Source organism: Neoarius graeffei, chromosome 25 (assembly GCF_027579695.1).
Source record: "Neoarius graeffei isolate fNeoGra1 chromosome 25, fNeoGra1.pri, whole genome shotgun sequence".
NCBI lineage: Eukaryota > Metazoa > Chordata > Actinopteri > Siluriformes > Ariidae > Neoarius > Neoarius graeffei.
The window spans coordinates 51,637,731-51,663,249 of record NC_083593.1 but is presented as its reverse complement, the minus strand read 5'-3'; the positions used below and the strand labels follow the sequence as shown (position 1 = coordinate 51,663,249).

Here is a 25,519-nt window from a genome sequence, read left to right as displayed (position 1 = left end):
AATAGTGACGTTTGTCTCTTGTTGATGACGTGTAGGTCGCATGAATGCGACCTGTCCGGTCAGACTGCAGTCGCATGTGAAAATATCGGATATGCATCGGAATTAGGACCACGTATCCAAGCGGCCTGGGTCGCATGTGAAAAAATCGGATCTGTGTCGTTCAGATTGTCAATAACAAATCGGATACAGGTCGCATATGGGCAAAAAAAATCGGATATGGGTCGTTTCAGGGTGCAGTCTGAACGTAGTCTAATGTCCACACCACGTTAGCAGGAAACAGACTGTGCTAATCAGATTAGCCAGTGCCCGCAAGTCAATGCGATTAAATCAGCCGTAACTTACTTTATTATTTATTTTCAAGTAATTTTAACCACATTTGCTTTGTTACAGATGTCAGAAATGTCTACATATGTCAGGTTATATATCTGTACTGTTGATAATTAGAGTTAAACTTGCACAATGCAGGAATAACAAGATTTATTTTTTCGCGGTGCGGTTTCCATCAGATCCTGCGCTCTGATTCATGTGAATCTCTCGTGCAATAATTCATAATGTGACTCTCTCTGTGCAATAATTTATATGTGCAATGAGCAATACCTCACTCCATAATGTGTAACACAACACATACACCTCAGGACTGTGCACCTTAACCCCTTACACACTCCCCCCCCCCCTTTTTTTTTCTCCCCCCCTTCCTCTCTCGCTCTCTCTCTCTCTCTCTCTCTCTCTCTCTCTCTCTCTCTCACTCTACATGCTGTTTTGCACTGTTATTGGAGATGCTTTAATCTCATTGTACATGTGTATAGTGACAATAAAGGCATTCTATTCTATTTCTATTCTCTGATTGGCTGGCGAGCGGATCCGTATCCTACGATACGGACCCCGGTTACGGACCCCAGTTATGGACCTCTGGCGACTCGCTCGTTCACAACAACAAACATAGTAGCATTTTTTGTCAACATTTATCTTTTTTTTAATAAGATTTATTTATAAGATTATCAAAAATCTTATAAATTTTTGCCATCATTTCTCAGGAGAATAGCATTAATTTTACAGCATGGATAGCGATAATGACAGTGTTCACAGCGAAAAGCAAGTTTTACTACCCTGACGAAGACAAAATAAAAGAAAACATTTCAGGAGAAAGCTAAAAACCTTTAACTTGCTAACACTGAGCAAAAACATGGCTGAATCCTGAATGACTCAATTTTGTATGAATAGGGGACTACATAGGCGGCAAAATGTAGTTTTTTTCCTGCCATGGAAGTGCACTTGTATACCGAGGAGGAAGCCATTTGCATTACAGCCGTGAATGAGGATTCAAAATAGCGGCTCGGTTTTCCCTTTCGGGCGCTCTCGTTTTCTGTTATAATTTGGTATATAAAAAAATTAATATATTATTTACCAGCTTAAGGTCGGTCCGTATGGTGAAATACCGTGACCTCGGCCTTGAATACTGACCTCGGCCCAGAGGGCCTCGCTCAGTACTTTCAAGACCTCAGTCACGATATTTCATGACACAGACCTCCCAGCTGGTAAATAACATATATATATATTTTGTAGCATAAAATCACAAAGTAAAACTAGAAGGGCACACCGTAGAGCGTATACCTCCACCAAGCCACATATTATCAAGATCAAAATCAAAGCACTTGAACCTAGGATAATACTAAAGCTGTACACTAAATTTTATACAAATCCGTTCACTACTTTTTGAGTTATGTTGGGAACAGACAAAAAAAAAAAAAATCGGTACCCTATGGGTACATGTGGCTACTGCTTATAAATAAAATAGTTTTCTGATACTATGTCCATACAGTAAATATAGCATATATACATGTTGTCAATTATACTCGTCTCATCTCTTGCAAGCATCACCAAGCTGTGAGCAGCATCAGGGCTTGTAGTATTTTGGTTACTGATTTTCGTTTACTGTGGTTTGTTCAAAATGCAGTGCTGTGAACTAGATCTATTTTCAAAATAGTAAGAAAGCACTTGTTCATGAATTGTCTTAGAAGCATTATTTAGTACAATTCACATACATATCCAGATTTGCATCAAAATCAAGTCAAAATCAAGTTTGTTCCTTGGCCCATGGTGCACCTTTCCTCCAAATTTCATCAAATTCTGTTCACTACTTTTTGAGTTACATTGGGAACAGACAAACAAACAAATGGAGGTGTAAACATAACCTCCTCCAACAAAGTTGGTGGAGGTAAAAAGCTGTACAATCACCTATTCATCATAAATTTATTGTTACCATTAAAGGGGTCATTCCTATGTTTCCATTGTCCTGTGTTCCCCAGCTTTCTATAGCCCATAATGAGAATCTGGAAAAGTTGTTCCCCAGCTCTGTATTTGCTTAATATTACAAGGACTATTGAAGTATTTCACCTGACGTCACAGGGTCACGTGACACCCCGGTGTCCGCCATTTTGAAGGCCAAGCTAGCTAATGTCAACAACATAGTAGCTAGTATGTTACTGTAGCAATGTTTACGTTCAGTCATTTGGATGACTGTTAAAACCTTTCAGTCTCAAGTTTTTCCTTTACTGTATTTACTAGTTTACTGTAATTATGATCCGGCAGCTATTTACACCGGATCCAGTGTAAATAGCTGCTGGAGCGCGCTCCGGCTTGCTCCCCCTCAAATTAAGCAGCGCGCTCCGGCTTGCTCCCGGAGTGCTCCGGCCGAGGTTCCGGAGCGCGCTCCGGCTTGCTCCCCCTCAAATTAAGCAGCACGCTCCGGCTTGCTCCCGGAGTGCTCCGGCCGAGGTTCCGGAGCGCGCTCCGGCTTGCTCCCCCTCAAATTAAGCAGCACGCTCCGGGAGCAAGCCGGAGCGCGCTGCTTAATTTGAGGGGGAGCAAGCCGGAGCACGCTCCGGCAGCTATTTACACTGGATCCGGTGTAAATAGCTGCCGGATCATAATTACAGTAAACTAGTAAATACAGTAAAGGAAAAACTTGAGACTGAAAGGTTTTAACAGTCATCCAAATGACTGAATGTAAACATTGCTACAGTAACATACTAGCTACTATGTTGTTGACATTAGCTAGTGCTAACAGCTAGCTGCTAGTACACTGCTACAACACAGACACCGACCCTAATAATACAGTTATTGGTCATTGCCTGGTAACAGCAAATTTATAACGGGCCATGTCTCAACAGACTAAGAAGTTATTTCAATGACATTTAATAACATTTTGTTTATCCTGAGGACCGAAAGTAAATGAAAATGTGAACAAACCTTAGCTGTAATAAGATGGCGACCACCGGCTCCAGGGACGACCCGCTGATGTAGGCATGTTACCCAGCCTGACACAAAATATTTGTAGGCATCCAAACTCTTATACGCTTTCAGATCAATACCTGTGTATGGCGATGGGTTTTTAACGACATAGGTATACAGATCATGTGGGCCGAAGTCAGGTAAAGACGAGGGCTTCGTGTACTTCCGTACGTCAGTGAACAATCCTGGTGGAAGCAGATAAACGTCGTTCTCTAAGCCTGCTAACCTCAATTTTTGCAAATACCTCTCCCTCTGCTCGCCTTGTAAATGCCCTACGTCGCTGGATAGTGAAGGTGTTTTCTGCATCTCGCTCCTTTTTCTTTTATGTTTTTCGTTTGTCGCCTTCCTCGCATTCAAACTGATTCGAGCCGTGACATCCAAAATGGCAGCCTAACAATGCATCACATGACTTGGTCACGTGGGTGAAAAACCTCAATTGTGGGGTTCAGGGATTTCGGGTTAGAACTTAGAACCCTGGGGACATAGATACAGTCTCCAGTTAAAGATCAATCCTGGTTACATCATGATAAGCACAGTCTGCAAAAAAGTTCAGTCAGAAAACTAACAAATACTAAGAACATAAACTAAGAACTGAGACTGAATTAGGAAGAAGCTACACGGTATTATATCGCATGCATTCTGATAATTTTCTCAGCCATAAACAAATATAACCCCACTGATGTGCCATTAGTTTTGAATGGTGACTGGGGTAATCCTGTTATATACAGGTGCTACTCCATGATTCATTTCCACCCAGATTGTCAATAGCCCTATATGGACTGGATTAGATTCTCTGAATGGCATATGCGGATGACATCCAGATGGCAGATTCATTAACACGGGGTGAGAATGTTTCTGTGGGGTATTTTTTCTATAAACCACGATGTTTTGCATTGCAAATGGTCATATGTTGTTTTATGCACTAGATGACCAAAAGCATGTGGCCACCTGAGCATTCCAGGGTTATTTCATACCGATTTTGGCAAAACATGACTGCCTGGATCTCACTTTGTGCACAGGGGCATTGTCATGCTGGAATATCTTTGGACCCATTAGGTCTGGTAAAGTTAAATCTTCACCAGTGTAGGAAGACATTCTAGAAGATTGGGTTCTTCCAACTTTGTGGCAACAGTTTGGGGAAGAACTACATATACAGTAGGTGTGATGGTCACATGTCCACATCCTGTTGGCCACATAGTGTATGTGTGTACAAACCCAATTTCTGGAAAAGTTGGGATATTTTCGATAATAACCTGCCCAGGGGGTACCCCGTCTCTCGTCTGAAGTCAGCTGGGATTGGCTCCAGCTTACCCCTGACCCTGACGGAAAAGAGAATGAATGCATGGATGGAAGTACAAAGAAATGACTTTTAATGTTTGGCTGACCAACTTAATTGTATTTTGTAAAAATAAACAAATTCTGAATTTGATACCTGCAATACACTCAAAAAAAAAAAAAAGGTGGGACAGAGGCAAAACAAAAGTGAAAAGTTTATATAATATTCAAGTAACACCATTTTGAAACCACAATAAACAGGTGGATTGGTAACAGGTGAGGATATCATGATTGGGTATAAAAGAAGTATCTTCCAAAGGTTCAGTCTCTGCAAGATGGGCGGTGGTTCATCACTTAATGAGAGAATTGTCAGTCAGTTAAAAAAGAACCTTTCTCAGCACAAGATAGAAAAGAATTTAGGTCTTTCACCATCTATAGGAACATAATATTATGAAAAGGCTCAGGGAATCTGGGAAATTTCAGTCCGTGTAGGACAAGGCTGGAAACCATGTTGAATATGCATGACCTTTGAGCCATGTGGGCTTTGGGAATACTTCGGAAAACCCTTGTCACTTAACAAAGTCCGCCACTACATCAAGGAATCCAACCTGAAATGCTGTTGCACCAGGAGAAAGCCATACATCATTCCTATTTTAGAAACACTGCTGAGTTCTCTGGGCCTGAGCTCATCTCAGATGGACCGAAAGACAGTGGAAACATATGCTGTATTCAAATGAGTCTGGCTTGTTTCTGGGAAAAACAGACTTCGAGTTCTCCGTGCCAAAGATGAAATGGACCATCCAGACTGTTATTAGAGAAAGGTTGCAAAAGTTAACATCTGTGATGGTATGGGGCTGCATCAGTGCCCACGGCATGGCTGACTTCCATATGTCTGAGGGTACCATTGACGTGGAATAGTATATTGGGATTTTAGAGAGACATACGGTATGATGTCATCAAAGTGATGTCTTTTCCCGAAGTCCATGCTTATTTCAGCAGGACAATGCCAGGCCTCTTTCTACACAGGCTACAGCAGCATGGCTTCATAGACACAGAGTGCGTGTGCTTGACTGGCCTGCCAGCAATCCAAATCCGTCTTCTATTGTGAATGTATGGCACATCATGAAGAGGAGAGTCAGACAGTGGTGACCGAAGATTGTTGAGCAGCTGAAGAATGGAGAAACATTCCACATGCAACACTGGAACAATTTGTACCCTCAGTTCCCATATGATTAAAAAGCGTAATTAAAAGGAAAGGTGATGTAACAGTGGTAAACATGCCTCTGTCCCAATTTTTTTGGAGGCATCAAATTCTAAATTTTTTATACTGTATTTACAAAATACATTTAAGTTGGTCAGTAAAAACTTTTACATTAAAAACTTTTCTTTGTACTTTTGATAGTTAAATAATGATTTGAAAGAATGAACAAATCACCGATTCTTGTTTTATTGTTTTATTTTAGAAAATATCCCAACTTTTCCGGAAATAGGGTTTGTATTAGTGGTTTAGGAATACAACCACTCATTCGTTTATTTCTAAACAAAACTAAAAGGTACCTGATATTGTGACATATGTGAGTATAAAGTGGCTTTATACGTGTAACTGTCATTATAATAGCCCATCATGCTTTTCAGATTTTGCTATTTCTGATGCATATATGTTATTTACCAGCTGGGAGGTCCGTATGGTGAAATACCGTGACCGAGGTCTTGAAAGTACTGAGCGAGGCCCTCTGGGCCGAGGTCAGTATTCAAGGCCGAGGTCACGATATTTCACCATACGGACCGACCTTAAGTTGGTAAATAATATATTAATTTTTTTCTTTACCAAATTCTAACAGAAAACGAGAGTGCCCGAAAGGGAAAACCGAGCCGAGGCGAGCCGCCATTTTGAATCCTCATTCACGGCTGTAATGCAAATGGCTTCCTCCTCGGTATACAAGTGCACTTCCATGGCAGGAAAAAAACTACATTTTGCCACCTATGTAGTCCCCTATTTATACAAAATTGAGTAATTCAGGATTCAGCCATGGTTTTGCTCGGCGTTAGCAACAGTTACAGGTTTTTAGCTTTCTCCTGAAATGTTTTCTTTTATTTCTTCTTCCTCAGGGTAGTAAAAGTCACTTTCTCTGTGAACACTGTCGTTATCACTATCCATGCTGTAAAATTAATGCTATTCTCCTGAGAAATGCGAAAATAAATGTTGACAAAAATTGCTACCATGTTTGTTGTTGTAAATGAGCGAGTCGCCAGAGGTCCGTAACTGGGGTCCGTATCATAGGACTCGCCAGCCAGTCAGAGCACAGGATTTGATGGAAACCGGACCGTGAAAAAATAAATACATGATGATGATGATGATAGTTTATTTCAAACATGTAAACAAACAACGAATAAATAAGCAGATAACAAGAAAAACAAAGCAGCATTTGCAACAAAAACACGTAAAAAGCCACTAAATTAGAAAATAAACCTTAAATAATATAGGTAATAATAATAACATATCAAAATCAAAACAAAAGAAAACAAGACAAAAATACAAACAAGGACGCACTAAGCAGTTTTGAGTTTACATGTCCGAAAAGGAGTGGGCTGAAGTAAAAACTTATTTAATCCCACCCCTCTTCTTTAGTCAATATAAATTGATTATCGAGCTTCCTTATATATATATATATATATATATATATATATATATATATATATATATATACACACACACTGTATATTACTTATTACTTCAACTATTCAGATATCAATTCTCTATGACTATATCATATAATTAATTAATTATATGTGTATATCCATATGTCTACACACAAGTTTACTACAAATACCACACTCACAATGGAGAACTAAATAAAAACAAAACAAATAGATGAAGACTCAAAAAAGAAAAAAAGAAAATTTACACAATGAACAGCCAATTAGGGCGGCACGGTGGTGTAGTGGTTAGCGCTGTCGCCTCACAGCAAGAAGGTCCTGGGTTCGAGCCCCGGGGCCGGCGAGGGCCTTTCTGTGTGGAGTTTGCATGTTCTCCCCGTGTCCGCGTGGGTTTCCTCCGGGTGCTCCGGTTTCCCCCACAGTCCAAAGACATGCAGGTTAGGTTAACTGGTGACTCTAAATTGACCGTAGGTGTGAATGTGAGTGTGAATGGTTGTCTGTGTCTATGTGTCAGCCCTGTGATGACCTGGCGACTTGTCCAGGGTGTACCCCGCCTTTCGCCCGTAGTCAGCTGGGATAGGCTCCAGCTTGCCTGCGACCCTGTAGAAGGATAAAGCGGCTAGAGATAATGAGATGAGATGAGATGAGAACAGCCAATTATGATTAATCCCCTTCATCCTTATACTTTGTGAAAATCAAATTTTTGTACATCTTTTTAAACCGCTTCATGTCTGGACATCCCTTGAGCTCCTCATTTAAACTGTTCCACCGCTTCACCCCACAAACAGAGATACAAAAACTTTTCTTGGTTGTGCGCACCCTATAATTTTTAAATTTAAATAAACCCCTTAAATTATAACTCCCATCTCTTTCAGTGGACAGTTTTTGAATATTATACATTAATGTTATATATTATAACATTATAATATATAACATTTATAATATTATAAATACATTAATGGCATTTAGCAGACGCTCTTATCCAGAGTGACATACAACATACCCTAGCAGCCTGGGGAGCAGTTCGGGGTTAGGTGCCTTGCTTAAGGGCACTTGAGCCATTCCTACCCAAAGCTGCTTCTCTAACCATTAAGCCAACATATGCTAGGCAACTAAATACAGGAAATAGCCCAAAAGATACCAAAACACAACAACAACAAACTTTTCCAATCCTGGAGGCATTATCTGCCTGCAAAATGAGGAGTAAAATTATTACACCACTGCATAGTTGGAAAAATAAGTAGGTAATTTGGTCAGGATGGAAATAAAATCACAGAAGAGCACCTGCAAGAAATGGAATTACCCCAGGTCCTTTTGCGTAACGCAAACCCTGTATAAATAGAGTCAGTGTCTGTTTTTTTTCGCTCTCTCCTTGAGAAAATACATCCTGCTTTACTCTTTGTAGTATAGTTTAGATAGATATCTCTGTAAGCGTACAAGGAAAACCAGGTGCCGTGTTTAGTTATCTTGTTTTGTACGTGCCAAGAGGTTATTTAGAAAATAAATACATAGTAATGATAAATGGTCATATATTTTTTTTCCTGTTACTCTAATCGTTCATGAGCCATGTCATTTGGAGTGTGGGATTTGAGCCGCAGCGCCGGTCCCGGAGTCATCCTTCACTGCACAATCCGGTGTTTTCCCTGCTCTAACACAGCTGACTCAACTCATCAGCTCATTAACAAGCTCTTTAGGAGGTTAAAATGTGTGTGTCAGCGCAGGGAAAAACTAAAATCTGCACTGAAACAGGGACAAAGTTGCACAAGGCTGCTGTACGTTATTGTTTTGGACTGTTTGGACTGTTATTTGCTTAAAGTGCCATTCCACCATTGGATGTATTCTTTGGCATAAAATACAATATATTTTGACAACATATATAAATGGTATCACTAGATAGAGAAATCTTTTAGCTTCAAATTGATATATCAAACATAATTTTTTGACAACGACAAGTATATTAATTTTGCGACCAAAGTCACCTACCCTTTTAATTTCCGCACGTGATGTCATCGGCAGGTTCCCCTTCTTGTGTACCACGTGACGTGTGACGTGGCACATATTATCAGCAATGGCGGATAGAACGCGATAAAAATAATACCAATAAATCTAGCTAATGCCAATAAATCTAGCTAACTGAAAGATTAACTCAAAATTTTTCGCAATTTTTTTGGCCCCCATATACGAGGAGAAATGACTCTCTCACTTTGGGGGTTTCCTGGTCTAAAAATAGACCGACACGTGGTACACAAGAAGGGGAACCTGCCGATGACATCACGTTTCACTACCGCGCGGAAATTAAAAGGGTAGGTGACTTTGGTCGCAAAATTAATATACTTGTCGTTGTCAAAAAATTATGTTTGATATATCATTTTGAAGCTAAAAGATTTCTCTGTCTAGTCATGTTGTCATAAAATATATTGTATTTTATGCCAAAGAATACATCCAATGGTGGAATGGCACTTTAAATGGGTTTTGATTAGAGGCTTTTTTACAAGGCTTTTGATATGTTTAGCAGTGTTTTACAGATATACTTGGCATTTGGTTCTGAAATGGTTTTGAATTTACGAGCCCTGTTTCAGCCATTCTGTTTATGTAATTGACCCTTTAAATGCGAAAAGTTCAGCAGGTCAGAAACAGGAATTATCAAAGCGTCTCCTTCTTTTATTCTGTAACACTGGATCAGATTTAACTGAGCTGTTTCTTTAAGGCAGTTGGCACACTTCCATTCCCATAAAGATCGAGTGTGGGTTATGAGTGCGGCAGCGTGCAGGGCGAAAGGCTTCAGCGTTTGATAATTTGTGCAACTCGATTCTTCTCAGCTTTCACTGCATCACTTCACAGAATCAATACATTGATTCTGATTGGTTTCCATCCTTTTTCTTTTTGCCGAATTGCCTCATAGAGGCAACACAGAGCGATTAGAGGATGTAGAATAGCACAGAACTGTGTGTATGGGATGGATGGGGGAGAATATAGCGGCTGATCTCAGATCAGTGAGGCACTAGGGGGACTGACTCAGAGGAAAACTGCTAGACCTTTGAACCTTTAGATGAAGTGTAGATTAGCTGAACTTAAATAAGTGTGTCCTAAAATGAAGCATAAAGCAGCTGATCTCAGATCAGTGAGTCAGTTCTCAGTAGGACAATATAGAAGCAATGAGCCAATTTGTGTGTGTGTGTGTGTGTGTGTGTGTGTGTGTGTGTGTGTGTGTGTGTGTGTGTGTTAGCTGCCCTCATATCAGCAAATCCTCAAATGCACAGCAGCTAATCTGAACGCATTAACTGATCTCAGTAGTATGTCGTAAAATGGACCGTGAAGCAGCTGATCTCAGATCAGTGAATCCTCCAATGGAGAATGCAGCAGCTGCTCACAGATCAAAGAGTGAGCTTAGAAGATTATTGAAATTAGCTGATCTCAGATCGTTAAGTTCTAAAATGATGTGTATAGCTGCTGATCTGAGAACAGTGCCTCCTCAGGATGAGCAAATCCTGCCAGGGAAGTAAAGCAAGTGTACTTTATCAGATCTTTGATCAGTGACTCGTCAAATGCACAGAACAGATGTGGAATACTAATAAGTCTTAAAATGGAGTGAAGCAGCTGATCTCAGATCAGTGAGTCCTTAGGGGAGCATACGTTATTTCATACAACTCAGATTAGGAATCCTAAAATGAAGCATGAAGCAGTAACTGATCTCAGGTCAGGTGAATCTTCATAAGGAAGGACAGTACAGAATCAGGATCATTGAGTTATTATGGGGAGCGGATATTAATTAGCTGACATCAGATCAGCAAATACTCAAATGCAGAAGCTAATCTCATATTAGTAAGTCATAAAAAGTGGGGGGGGGGGGGGGAGCAGCTGACCTCAGATCAGTGAATCCTCAAAAGAAGTGTCTAACAGCTGACCTCAGATCAGTGAGTCTTTAAAAGGAATGTTCTTTAGCTGATCCCAGTTCAGTGAGTCCTCACATGGAAGCAAACATCAGCTAATTTGTGAGACCTCAGAACAGTATAAAAGCAGCTGATCTCAAAGTGTTGGGTCTGTAAAGGTGAGTCTGCATTACCTGAGCTCAGTGTCTCAGTACAGTAGCTGATCTCAGATCAGTAGTTTCTCGGAAAGTGTGTATTGTAGCTGATCTGTGATCATCGCGTCCTAAAATTGAGTGTACATCAGCTGATGTCAGATCAGTAGTTTCTCAGAAAGTGTGTACTGTAACTGATCTGAGATCACCGCGTCCTAAAATGGAGTGAATGTACATCAGCTGATGTCAGATCAGTAGTTTCTCAGAAAGTGTGTATTGTAACTGATCTGAGATCACCGAGTCCTAAAATGGAGTGAGTGTACATCAGCTGCTCTCAGATCAGTAGTTTCTCAGAAAGTGTGTATTATAACTGATCTGAGATCAGAGTCCTAAAATGGAGTGAGTGTACATCAGCTGATGTCAGATCAATAGTTTCTCAGAAAGTGTGTACTGTAACTGATCTGAGATCAGAGTCCTAAAATGGAGTGAGTGTACATCAGCTGCTCTCAGATCAGTAGTTTCTCAGAAAGTGTGTACTGTAACTGATCTGAGATCAGAGTCCTAAAATGGAGTGAGTGTACATCAGCTGCTCTCAGATCAGTAGTTTCTCAGAAAGTGTGTACTGTAACTGATCTGAGATCAGAGTCCTAAAATGGAGTGAGTGTACATCAGCTGCTCTCAGATCAGTAGTTTCTCAGAAAGTGTGTACTGTAACTGATCTGAGATCAGTCCTAAAATGGAGTGAGTGTACATCAGCTGCTCTCAGATCAGTAGTTTCTCAGAAAGTGTGTATTGTAACTGATCTGAGATCAGAGTCCTAAAATGGAGTGAGTGTACATCAGCTGATGTCAGATCAATAGTTTCTCAGAAAGTGTGTACTGTAACTGATCTGAGATCACCGAGTCCTAAAATGGAGTTAGTGTACATCAGCTGATCTCAGATCAGTAGTTTTTCAGAAAGTGTGTATTGTCCTTGATCTGAGATCACCGAGTCCTAAAATGGAGTGAGTGTACATCAGCTGATGTCAGATCAGTAGTTCTTTCTCTGAGAGTGTTTATAACACCTGACCTGAGATCAGTGAGTCCTAAAATGGCCCAATGACAGATCAGCTTGTCCTCAAAGTGTTCTGAAATGGACAGGAGATGATCCAAAGTCTGTGTACTTTTTGGTCATTCTATTTTTGTGCATCAGAGAGCTGATTTAAGCCATGTTCAGGACAAAATCTCCTAACAGTCCTTGAGAAAAAGGCTTTCACTTTGCCACCATCATGCGCCAAAATCTCTTATCTTTGTAGAGGACAGTCCTTTCTTGCTGTGTCGATAATCATTTCAGAAAGAGTCATATGTGTACTCGCTGGCCTTAACCTAATGATTTTCAGCCCTTTTTCTGGTTTAGTTTGCTGACTATTTCAAATCAAATAACCATGAAAATAGAACAACTAACAAGTATCCCAGAGATCCCAGATCAGCAAGTCCTCAGATGGACCCTGTAGCACCTGACCTCAGATCAGTAATTCTTTAGATGGTATTTGATCTCAGATCAAGGCAGGAAGGAGCGGCGTTGATGATGACAGCGGGATGGACGCAAGGACGATGACGTTCCGGGGATGAAGGTTACCTGTCACAGTGTTTGCATGTTGCCAGAGCAGAAAAAAAAATGAAAGGAGAGTGAATAAAGGAGTCAAAGACAAGAGGATGTCAGGTATCACTCTGAATGCTCAAAATTCCACTGGGCCATTAATATTGCACAGTGACACCGTAAAGCCGTGTGTGTGTGCGATTCTGCTACTCCACTGCTGTTAAAGTGTGTGTGTGTTGTAACTGAAGCCTGTGTGTGCAGCAGTCCATGCACCACCTGCTGTGTCTCGAAGCCTCGGAGGAACATTAGAGAACGCTCCAGGATGCGCGTGTCTCATTTATCCAGCAAAACACAAGTGCTTCTGCTCTGTTAGTGAAGGTCACGTAGAAACACTCGCACGCAGATCCATTTTTATGACTCAAAACAGAGCCGAGTTGTAGTTTTAATGGTATTGGCTGTTGCTGGGGCAAAGTACGCTGTGCCAAATTGGCAGCCAGGTTGAACGCTGCATCGAATGCCAGAGAGCAGTTAATATTAATGTAGTGTACTATATAAAATGTGTAAGAGTGTACGTGTGTGTGGAACGAATTGAATGAATGACTGAATGATGTGATTATTCATTTGTCTGTTTTGTTCTCCCTCCTTTCCTGTGTGTGTGTGTCAACCCGACCCAATAGAGCGCGAAAGTAAGTGCCTCGTGCCTCCAGATAAACACCTGCCGTGTGCATGCGTCTGAAAGCTTGTCTTTCTACCCCGACGGTCTGAACACACCGAAATAGCACTCCCTCATTTGATAAGTGAAATTCATCCTGTATTTCTTTCTTGTTACTGAATAATATGGACACAACTTGGTACACTTTCTGCAGAGACAATCCTATATTTCTACATTACACATTCTTTTTGACAGAACTGACCATACAAACACATGTTGCTTAAAGGTTTGGGGATCAATTGACCCCAATTAACCAGCCATGATGAGTTTCCTTCCTCAGTTTTGCACTCGAGCCACAACAGTATTGTGACTCAACTAATGGAAGTCTCTCTCGCCAAAAATCTCACCCTTTTTTTTTTTTTGTCTCCAACAAGCCTTCTAGTTGCCACCTCTTGTAGTTTAAAGACAAATCCAATAAGCATCAACTGACCACAGACGCCCGAATGTCTCGTCAGTTATTTTGCCAGCGAGGGCCTGACTTAAACCGGTCAACAAAATGGGATTCTGGGTAACATAAAAGCGCTCGAATCACTTCAATGCCACAGCAATCCAAGTGAATCCAAGTTAGCAAAAAAAAATGTTTCCCTGGATGAGAGGAATAGCATTACTCTGTCCCCTGTCAATCACAGCGACGCTAGCCAATCGGAGTTGTTTCCAAGCTCATGTATGCGGAAGAGGGTAGATAGCGCTTCCCTTCGAGTGTTTAGGCAAGGCAAGGCAGCTTTATTTGTAGAACACGTTTCATACACTAAGGCAACGCAAAGTGCTTTACAGGGCAATAAAATAAAGAACGTGATAAAAGATACAAATTTACAGCAAGAGAGTAAAAATTAAAAATACAACTGAAATGCAAAATTCATTAAAAAATAGCACATCTGCAGACGAGGTGCAAGAATAAAAGATTTCAAATGATTTAAAATTGAGTTTAAAAAAAGAAGAGAGATAAAATAGTAGTCATTACAGGGTGGAGAAGGCAGTGGAAAAAAGAAGGGTTTTAGTTTTATCTTAAAATTGGTCAGAGTCGGGGCTCATTTCACATCATCTGGGAGGTTATTCCAGGTTTGTGCCGCATGATAACAAAACGCTGCATCACCATGTTTTGTTCTAACCCTTGGGACGGTCAGTAGACCAGCCCCAGATGTCCTCAGGGTCCTAGAAGGTTCATATGTCGCAAGCTAACTCTGTGATGTAGCCGCTGACGTGCAGCTTTCGAAAAGATGCATCGGATAGCTTTACGTGACTCAGAGGAAGCACGTGCTCGCCTTCACCCTCCCTGATTTGTCGCTGTCATGTGATGGGGAGAGATGGCAGGTACGTGGGACCAAATTGGTGAGAAAATTGAGTTAAAAACGGAGTTGTCATTTGTCTGGGTTTTTTTTTTTTTTTGGACCTCTAAATATGTTTTCTTTTTTTCTTTATTTTGGTGTGCACTGAAAAAAATTATTGTAGCCAGTGAAAATATCTTTAATACATGCAAATTTATCATTATTTATATTATAGGGGAATACAATTGTAATGCTCCTCAGATTGTTCTTAGTTTGCTTTGAGATGCATTTACACATTTCATGCTTTAAGTTTTCTTCAGCTACTTGTACTAGCAGATCATTTTTCTAGAATTAAATGCTTTAAATAGTAAAATAAATAATAAAAAGTCTCGGTCTAATAATCGTTGATTAGATTTATTTAATTGTAATCTTATAATATGACGTACTGGATACATTCATTGATATTGAAGAGCTTTTCACTTTGCGATAGGTTTTACATTTTGAACATGAACGCAATTATTTTTTCTTCATTAAAAAAGTTCACTCAGGCTGAAATTTAGACATTAGACAGCAGTTAAAATGCCTTTTTTTTTTTTTGGACATTTTTATTCACGTCTCTGTGCTCAATAAGAAACTTATACTCCAAGATGAAAGTGATACAGATGATGATCTCGATTACATCATTTTTAAACACAACCTCCCTCTGCGATTTCACACATCATTTCTTTAAAAATGAGGTTATGTTGCTGAAAGAGTGCCATTACTTTTGCTGTGCGTTTACAGAAAAGCTTTTAGGTGAGATAAACTTCCAGTACATTCGAGTGCGACACTAAAGAAGAAAAGAAAATTCAATTGTATGGATTTGATTTCTTGTTTCACCGAACCGTTCCATCAACACCTCCCAGTCCAGCACACTCCACAGATCACACTAATGACCTCACTTTTTTTTTTTTACACTTTTTCTAAATGAATTTCAATTATTAATGACGGAGGGTGTTTTTTTTCCCCACCATTGCTGCATGAGTGTGATGCTCTGAATCCTTTAATCAGGTAGCTGCTGATTAAAACTCGGGTTTGCTTCCATGAACCGAAGGATGACTGCTATAAAGCTGAAGCTGTGCACACTTTCTCTTCCCTCTAATGACACACATTCAGCAATCTTTCTGTTTAAAAAAAAAAAAATCTATGGTGGTTCATCTTTGGGCTCATGGAACCAGATGTGCACCTGGAGCTCCATCTGCCTTTGAGTCTTTGACTTTCCTTCCATGTTTTCCTCCTCGGTGGGCCGGAGTGTGCTGAGAGCCAAGAGAAAGGTGGCATACTGATCTGGACGTGTGGAATTTCATAACTTCCTGTGTGCACAGGAAGTGCTGTGTGATGCGGGACATTTTATGGCCAGATGAAGGGAATGAGGTCTGGAGGTTCTATGACTCTGTGTGTGTGTGTGTGTGTGTGTGTGTGTGTGTGTGTGTGTGTGTGTGTGTGTGTGTGTGCGCGCATATTGAAGGTCAGAATATGCCTGAGAGAGACTCCTGCATGTCCTCGTCCCTTTCCCAAAATCCACACCATTGCTTTTGAGCCAAAATGAGCAGCACTCTCTCTCTCTCTCTCTCTCTCTCTCTCTACCGGATAAAGTTGAATAAACTTGAACGCAGCACATTTGAGTGCATCCTCGCTGCATTACCGTTCCTGATTTAACCGTCTCCCTTTACTTAACCGTTATGCAGTAATGTTTTGTGCTATAAGACCACAAGATTAATAGCCCTTGAACTCCAACACCGATTAAAACTGAATATAAACCTTGCAGGTGGTCAGTAACTCCAGAACATACCTAATGGTCTGTGAGAGCCCTTCTCCTGATTCAGGTTTGAGAGCTGTTCTTCTTCCAGACACACGGAATTCAAAATGGCCGCCACACAACAGGATTAAAGGGATGTTAAAGTCAAAGAAGAAAAAAAAAATCAAACTTATGATAAATAATCAATCAGCACTGCACTGGGCAGTACAGTTGGACTGTACTCTATAAAAATGAATAGAACAAAACTCTATAGCAACAGCAACGATGGATAACCAGAATCACCTTTTTAAAAGTTCTGACTGCAAAGTTGAATTCTAGCAGTAGAAAATGTTCTATTTCTATTGCTGTTGGAGTTTCGGGACACTTCGTTGCTGCACACACACCCACTGTGTATCCTGTGTGTAAACGTTTTTGCCAAGATAAAACATGTCCTGCATTTTACAATTCTGGAGATTGCTGAAGCAAGCAAGCAACAATATCACCTGACCACTGTGGGATGTTTGACCTACTTTTAACCAAAACACGTCAGCGTGGGCAAACATGGCAGACTTGGCTCTCCCGCCAGCGGAAAGAAAAGGAAAGCCTAGTCTGGCTAACGCGACAAAGCTCTACGAGCTATTAGTCTGGCCAAGATATTAAGCCCAACCGTTTCCCAAAGCGCATGGTTGACCCGCCTCCCTGAAATGCCTCAGTTTGCTACTGGTCGAAGCCAGAAAAGGCTGTGATGAAGCTTAAACCAATCACATCACTCTTTCCTCTGACGTATGCGACGCGACGGGGCTAACTGGTAGATTAAACTCTTACCGAAGCCGATCAGGAGCAAGGCGAAAACGTCCTTCCTTTCAATAAATACCTCCAGGGCTGCTCTTTGCTCCGTTTTCAATGAGAACTTCCCGCTGAATGCTTTCAATACAGCATCTATGCGTAATAGATGTGGAAGCGTGAATGAAGCGCTTCCGGCATAGATTCTGTAAACAATCTATGGCTTCCGGTCGCAGTTCTACTACGTCAGTGCCTTGAACACGCCTCTACCCAGGGCCGTTGGAGATGCTCAAAGTTGATTGGTTCCCGATTTTTCGGGAGTTTGGAAGAGTTGTAGATAGCTTGCCTGGCCAGACTAAGCTCGCAACAGGCCCTCGTGTTGCGTCACGCTTAGGATGGGCGGGCCCAGGCTAAGGAAAGCCTGCCTAGTGAGTGCAACTGCAAGACAGAGCAAGGTTAGAGGATGTCATTTTTCTGGACAGATAACTACACTACCGTTCAAAAGTTTGGGGTCACCCAGACAATTTTGTTTTTTCCATGAAAAGTCACACTTTTATTTACCACCATAAGTTGTAAAATGAATAGAAAATATAGTCAAGACATTTTTCTGGCCATTTTGAGCATTTAATCGACCCCACAAATGTGATGCTCCAGAAACTCAATCTGCTCAAAGGAAGGTCAGTTTTATAGCTTCTCTAAAGAGCTAAACTGTTTTCAGCTGTGCTAACATGATTGTACAAGGGTTTTCTAATCATCCATTAGCCTTCTGAGGCAATGAGCAAACACATTGTACCATTAGAACACTGGAGTGATAGTTGCTGGAAATGGGCCTCTATACACCTATGGAGATATTGCACCAAAAACCAGACATTTGCAGCTAGAATAGTCATTTACCACATTTAGCAATGTATAGAGTGGATTTCTGATTAGTTTAAAGTGATCTTCATTGAAAAGAACAGTGCTTTTCTTTCAAAAATAAGGACATTTCAAAGTGACCCCAAACTTTTGAACGGTAGTGTAAATCATTTTAGCTAGCGCTTAGCTATCTCAGCCTTAGAATGCATGCGCTCGATTCCACGGTAGCGAGTATGGAGTTACACACCTAATGTTTAGCTCTTACAGAGAAAGAAACGATAACACAAAAGCAGGAACAGAGAAAATATATATATTTGTCTTTTGTTTCACGGATCTATTCACGAATGTCAAGTACAAATTACATCCTTGTGACTCAAAACTCTCCGAGGTCGATGCAGAGTCACGATGTTTTCCGCACATCGCCATCTTGGTGTGACGCAATTCCATAGTTATGCTAATTAGTTAAAGGCTTCCCGCGGAGGGCCAAAACTGTTTACCTCAAGAGGTTGGAAAACGATCCCAAAACGGAGAAAAGCGACCCTCAGGGCATCAAAATGATCACATCTTGGTCATATGATATTGTTCTTGTGAGACATAGGATAATGCCATGCACAATAAAAAAAAAGGTAAAAATTTCAGATGACTTTGCAGTCAGCACCTTTAAGCTTTTTCACGGTGCGGTTTGGTCTCCCAGGCTCCACCTGCTGGTTTGAAAGAAGACAAATTGTAGTTTTACGACAAGCTATAACTATTATTTGGTGTTTTACACCAAATGTGATTATGTTCACTAACATTGTCGCTCAAGTGAGTACAGGAAAATCCAGGAAGCACACGAGAAGAATCTTCCACATGCTGTTGTTTTGCAGTGTGGTGATTTTGGCGCCCACTACTGGCACTTCCAGTCATTACAGCTCAAAGTTTCTGTAAACCAATCTCTCTGAAATTGCTCCATCTGGGCCAATCCAGCCTGTATTTCCCCCAGGACTTTCCACTGGGCTCTCTCTGATCTGTGTCATCAAATTCACACACACTGTTTAGAACATCTGGAGTGAATATCTTCTCAAAATCGATCCCCGAACTCACTTTCTAAACGAAAACGCAGAACATGCAGATGTGTTCCAGGCCTTTCCCCCCGAGCAGTGTAAAGGCCACTTACGCAGCCAAGTACCTGCCTGGCAAACTCTCTCATAACTCAAAGTGCATTCCAGCCCCCTGCTCGCTTTTCCTCTTTCTGTGCCCTTGAGGGTGAAAAGGGAGTGCACTTGCTTTAGTTACGATAAGAAGCTCAGAGGAAATGTAATTGAATGGAGGATTTGAATAATTAATGGATGCTCTATGGACCGAGCTGAGTGGGTTGGTTTAGCTAAGAAAAAAAACAGGGTGTGTTCAAGTTACCTGAAAGGTTTCATAGAAATTGATTCATTGATCTTTTTATTTATTTATTTATTTATTTATTTCTGTGCCAGGTTCAAGGGTTATATTGATCAGATCAGATGTTTCAGTCTAGGAGAGATCGAGGAGAACAACAACAACAAAAAAAAAAAACCTAACCATATTATTAAAGGAATTCTCCACCCTGAAATACTTTACAGTCATTCCACGAAAACGAGTCGTACATGAGCTGATAGCCGACGAGGCGCGTAGCACTGAGTTGGCTATATGCCGTGTATGACGAGATTGAGTACAATAACTGTTTTATTCTTTCCACATTCACTGGATTTTAAGAAACAGAGTATTTTTTTTTTGTTGCAAATTCCATTTATAAAAATTTTCTACAAAACGTCCGACAAAATCATTTCCGCTTAGAATGTAAACAAACCGGTGAAATGACAGGAGCAATTTCTGAAAAATGCAATAATAATAATTCTTGAAAAATAAAAAAAGATGCATTCTTACCATCAAATACTTTTATTCCATATTTTGTTGCTTTTTTATTTATTTTATTTTTATTTTTCGGGTTTTATTCTTCTTCTTCTTCTTCTTTAGGGTTTTTTGGCAGTTGGCAAACCAACTTAAATGTGCATTACTGCCACCGACTGGGCTGGAGTGTGGAACAGGCGATATTGGGGGGAAAACAAACAAAAAACTTTTCGCAAGTTCTGTTTCTTTTAAATACTTGATCATTTTTGGGGGGGGTTTTGTTTTCGAGTAGAATTTTTATTTCGTCCTCGGTTGGTTCAGCAACACGTGCCGCCATTTTGTTTTTCTCTACTCACGGTATATAAGCTGATAGCATAGTAGTAAAGTAGCCAATCAGAGCGCGCGATTTCTCATACCCAGTGAACGTGGATAGAATAAATATGTTTATAATGAAATATTAGATTCTGGTGCTAATTTGTTGGTCGATGCAGTGTTTTCATTATTTCTGTGAGACGTTTACGATCATCTGCCGTCATCGTCTACATCACAAAAGGAGGGCATTGTTATTGGTAGCGCAGTTATAATGACATTTATTCGGAGAAACATTTCAACAATCTCAAACATTTAGGTAATCGTCAGATTTTGCTGTTGACTACTAAAAACAAAACAGGAAGACCTTTCAATGAGAAATTCAACAGAGAAGTCACGGAGACGTTGGTGCAAATATTGGGTGTTGCCGCCGTACGGTACCGTTGCGCTCGATGAATTGAAGTATCACTCTTTTTAATTAGAGAGAGATGAAGTTTAAATGCAAAACATCCACTCAGAATGTTATTATAAAATAAATCTAGTATGCCACTGGAAATTGGAGAGTGGTTGTTAATTCAGGATTGATTTTTCATTTAAGGTGTGTGTGTGTGAAAATAAACAAACCTGTCCCGTTGGTGGAGGGTTCCCCCCGCTCCCTGCTCCCCTCTGGTCATCTTAGCACTTTCCATCGATGACTATGATAACGAACACGACAAGACAGTCCCCAGGTTGCCTCGCAGGTTAGGCTTTATGGGTAAGATCCGCTGCCATGGATTCAAAAGTGGATGCTTGCATGCTCTCAGGCCGCCATGCTCCGCCCCTTCCTCCCTGCAAGCCTTGCATCTTCCTTCCATTTCCTCCTGTGCATGTCCCTGGACTGCTTCTGCCTTCAGATTAATGTACGTGCCTTGCCAGTGGACAACGTAAGACTGTGAAAGTGTATATTTTATTTTTTTAACCTGATCACTGACCCCTTGCCTATATTGGGCTCAGATTAAGAAGTGTTAAAATGGAGCAACGGAAGCTGAATGACCAAGCAAACTCTCTAGTGGACCTCGCAAAGGTAAGCGTGACCACAAACCCTGCCTTCCCTTCCTGCCACACTCTTCTCCAATGATTCAGTTGATGTCAGATGATCTATATGATCTATGAGTTGGTGTTTCCTCTGCATGCTGTAGAGACTTTCTTTTAGGTTTGTAATCAAAGATGTGCGAGTCTACAGGTGTCAAATGAACAGCTCTCTATGTCCGAGTCTTGTTCTTAGTGTCGTAGTGTCTTGTTTCAGGTTTCTTTCTTTCTTGTTTTGTTCAGTCGCGTACCTTTTTGATTATTTTGTCTTCGTTGTCCAATGCCATGATGCTAACACAGCTTGGAAGTTTTTGTTTTGTTGTGGGTTTTTTTTTTTTTTTTGCAAAAAGATGTGACAGCTCACAGAGTAGCAGGCACGCTGCCCGCCTGACTCGGCAGAAATCGTACAGCAAACTGGGAAAGCAGACGCTCAGAGAGCTGATGAATCAGCTCAAACAGGCCCCCCTTCTCTCGCTCTGTCTTTCTCTCTGAGCTTTGACATTCAGTTGACCCCATCGGTCACGTCCCAGTTAGCCGTGTCCAGCTTCTATGCTGTGTGAGTCATTAGCTAATGTTACCCCATCATCTCCTTTCTCGTGCCACGCATCCTGGAGAAATGTAAGAGTGTGACATTGAGCAAGTAAGGCAGCGAGGCAGAGCTCAGACTCATTCACGCCATCTTTTTCTTGCTGCCATGATTGCCTCTCTCCATCAGAGGGCAACGTAGCATTAATCCTGACGGCAGATGCTGCCACCAGCAGAAGCCTTGTATAATGAAGCTTAAAATAACTCTGGCAGCTGCGCAACTTCAGACTCCTTTAGTCAGCTTTCTGCAATAAAGGCCTCCCTGATGAGCCGAGAATCCTCCTCCTCCTCCTCCTCCTCCTCCTCGTGTAATCCGAGCGGTTTAATTTAGTTCTTCAAGCCAAAATTTGCTATGAATGCAAATAAATGGATAATGAATAAGGTAAGTAACAAAACCCTGTGATGGTCCTTTGCCTTCTCAGGCAGCAGTTATGCTGTCATGATTGATGGCCGTGATGCGAAAACCCTCAGGGAAGCTTCTAACTGAGCACTGTCTCCATCTTTCGACAAATGAGAGAAGGATGTGGTGGATGTTGCACGGTGGTTGCGCTAGTGATTCAGAGCCCAGCTGCTGCGAGTTCTGCAGCAAAACCTGCATCCTGTTTGGATTCTGAAATGATTTCAGAGCCTCGAGAGAAAGATCTATCCATAGATCCAGGTTCGTCACATCTCTGTGATTATGTGATTGGTGAGAAGTAATCGCCTGATCAGACTCCACTGCAGTGTGAAGTGATAGAACGAGCAGGCAGGTTGTGCAGCAGAGTGTTGCTTTTCTCACTGAAACCCCATTAACACTGCAGAAAAGTGGGCTGAAAATTGTCGTGATGTTGCCGTATATGACTGGCCTCACTCGGGTCAATGGTTAAATCCAATCAGCCACAATTATCACAGGTGTGGTAATACGGCATCGACACCATAATGTAGCTCATGTTTTGATTACGCGAAATAGTAGTGAAAGAACGCGGCTAATTAAGGGCGAAAGGGTGGCCAATATCAGGTGAAAATATATTTTCAGACTAGAATAGCAGAAAAGAAAACGTTCAGTTCCACCTGTCATTAGAGAGACGGAGAGTTCAAATCCCAACGATCCGTGATCAGGAGCCAGGAGAGTAAAATTCGCCATGGGTGATGTAGTTCGTCCTTCAGGGTCGAAGATGACCATGATTTCAATTTGGTGGGTGGCGGTTGTGGGTCGACTGATGAGGCCACACCCAGCGGGCTGCCAAATTCTGCTGCTCCTTTGTTCCAGCAAAGAGTGACCCTATGCTCTGGGACGCCTGTGTGCAGGTTCATGACTACAACTTCCAGTGTTTCCGCACCTGTTGCTGCTTCGCCACTTGCCCATCAGTACAGGACTTGAATTTGAATTTGAAGTCATGACTTGGATTAGAGTGAAGGAGAGTTGCGCAGCCGTCAGCCTCACTCTCTCATCCCAACCTAACTGGTCCAGGGGCAAGACAAGAATCAAGACAACTGGAGCAAGGTTGGGATGCAGTAGATGGCCATTAGTGTTCTACGTGTTGCACTATGCCCTGATCGCGCTCCATAAACGCTTTGCTGGGTCTGCCTTCCTGCCTGTTGAACCACCAAGTGGTGGTCTCCTTCGCGCAGTTTGCCGAGTCCAGTCTTCGGTCGTAACCCTGACCAGGGGGAGCGAGGGGTTGCTAGTGTTTGCTCAAGGCACCACCCCAGGCTAGTGGAGGGAAGGAGATGCCTTACTACTCCATTGCATGGCTCTCTGGGTATACTCTCACAAATCGTCACTCTCTGTGAGGTCATGTATGCAGAAGAGGGCAGATAGCTCTTTCCTCCAAGCGATGTAGCATGACCCACAGTTCGAAAAGATGTATTTAGCTGGCTTCACATGTCACGTTTACGGATTTGAAGCTTGGAATTGTCTTGTTTTGTTGGCAGGTTATTTTGCTTCTTTCTCGAAATCCAAATGCATCTAGATGGTGCATGGATGGAATTGAAAAAAGTCAGGAAGAAATATTACAAATGATAATTCCAAAAAGGAGGCGGAGTTTTACAAGAGGGTTGGCACTTACCTTTAATCAGAGAGCTGGCGTCCCCGTCAAATCGTGAAAAGGAAGGAATAAGGTTCGAATTCTTGTGTAATTTCGCTTCACAATAATAATGACCAACATCCGTGTTTCTTATGCTTCTTCACATTTTTTAAATCAAGATAATAATTCCCAAATATACATTATTGTCAGAATTATCACCTAAACACACATCAATAAAATGTGGCATTTACTGAACATCAGTACGTCTTTGAAGATTATGGTTTAATAGTTCAAAGCATTTAATTGACTTAATAACAAAATGCATTTCATAAATAAATCAATATTTTTGATTTAATAAATTTGACAGCATGTAGAAAGCTGATTTATCTGTATGAAGTTTATACTTCACTTATGCATGTAAGTGAAAAAAAAAACACTTCTGGTGTGAATTGTTCTTAAGTTTGTGATTGGCTAATGAAATTTATCTTAAACTCCGCCCCGATTATGACGTGCACAGGTATGGATATATCCAAACAAGTTCATTCAGGGGTTTGATTTCAATGCAAGATGAGATTTGTGAATTAGCAGTAAGCCATCAGAAATGGTCTTATTTCCTGCTGTATGAGTCTAATCATGAAGCTATCATCATCATCATAAAAAAAGATGCTTTAAACAATCACGAACTGCTAACTGACTCGTGCTTTTCTCTCCTCTTCCTGCTCTCCTCGTGGCCTCAGACTCAGAACATCATGTACGACCTGATCTCAGACCTGAACGAACGCGGCGAGGACACGGAGAAGCGCATTGCCGTGCTTGAGACCAAGCTGGAGACATTACTGAGTAACCTACAGGCTCTTCCAGGCCTCATCAGCCAGCTGATCAGCCAGCAGCAGCGTGACTTCCTGGAGGTGCAGCTGCAGCCATACGAGCGCTCGCAGTCTGTATCTCGACGGCGCTCTTCCTCCACGGCGCCCCCTACATCATCAGAGAGCAGCTAGAGCCCGTCGGAGCGCAGAGACCCTTTGCCATCATATGGCCGACGTGCATCTTACTGTAAAGCCTTATGGTGTCTCAATAACGCGTCATCCGCATCCTGATGACGGGGCGACGCAGCTGAAATGGCGTACAGCTTTTAATTTGTACCTCAAAGTTCTCTTTTCTCTGCTGGCAGGTTCTCAGAGAAATCTTTCCTCAGTATAAAAGGCGGGGCTATCCAGAAAACCCCCTCCTCACACACTCGTCAGGAGAGCAGTGTCACACAACCTCCATGGCGCAAAATAATACTGCGCCAGAATAGTGCTTCCCAATGGACGTCCTGCTCTTCCTGTCTGGACCAGACTGTATGAGAATGAGTAATTCCTCAAACCAGCAGGTGTTAGACTTTTTTTTTTTTTCGGCCAGCAGTCGGTAGAGGACTGACCCCACTGACCCCGCCCCCACACCCTATCCAGAGCTAACGTATAGATTTACACACCG

At 41.5% G+C, this 25,519-nt stretch overlaps 1 protein-coding gene across 1 annotated transcript in view; it reads left to right on the top strand.

The window, feature by feature from the left end:
* kcnn2 (potassium calcium-activated channel subfamily N member 2) overlaps positions 1–25,041 on the top strand; it is a 97,668-nt gene extending 72,627 nt beyond the window's left edge. The window contains exons 7-9 of the mRNA XM_060909283.1: positions 13,501–13,509; positions 21,378–21,447; positions 24,781–25,041. Coding sequence (XP_060765266.1) covers positions 13,501–13,509; positions 21,378–21,447; positions 24,781–25,041 — 340 coding nt within the window. The remainder of the gene's footprint in view (positions 1–13,500; positions 13,510–21,377; positions 21,448–24,780) is intronic.
* The last annotated feature ends 478 nt before the right edge of the window (positions 25,042–25,519 follow it).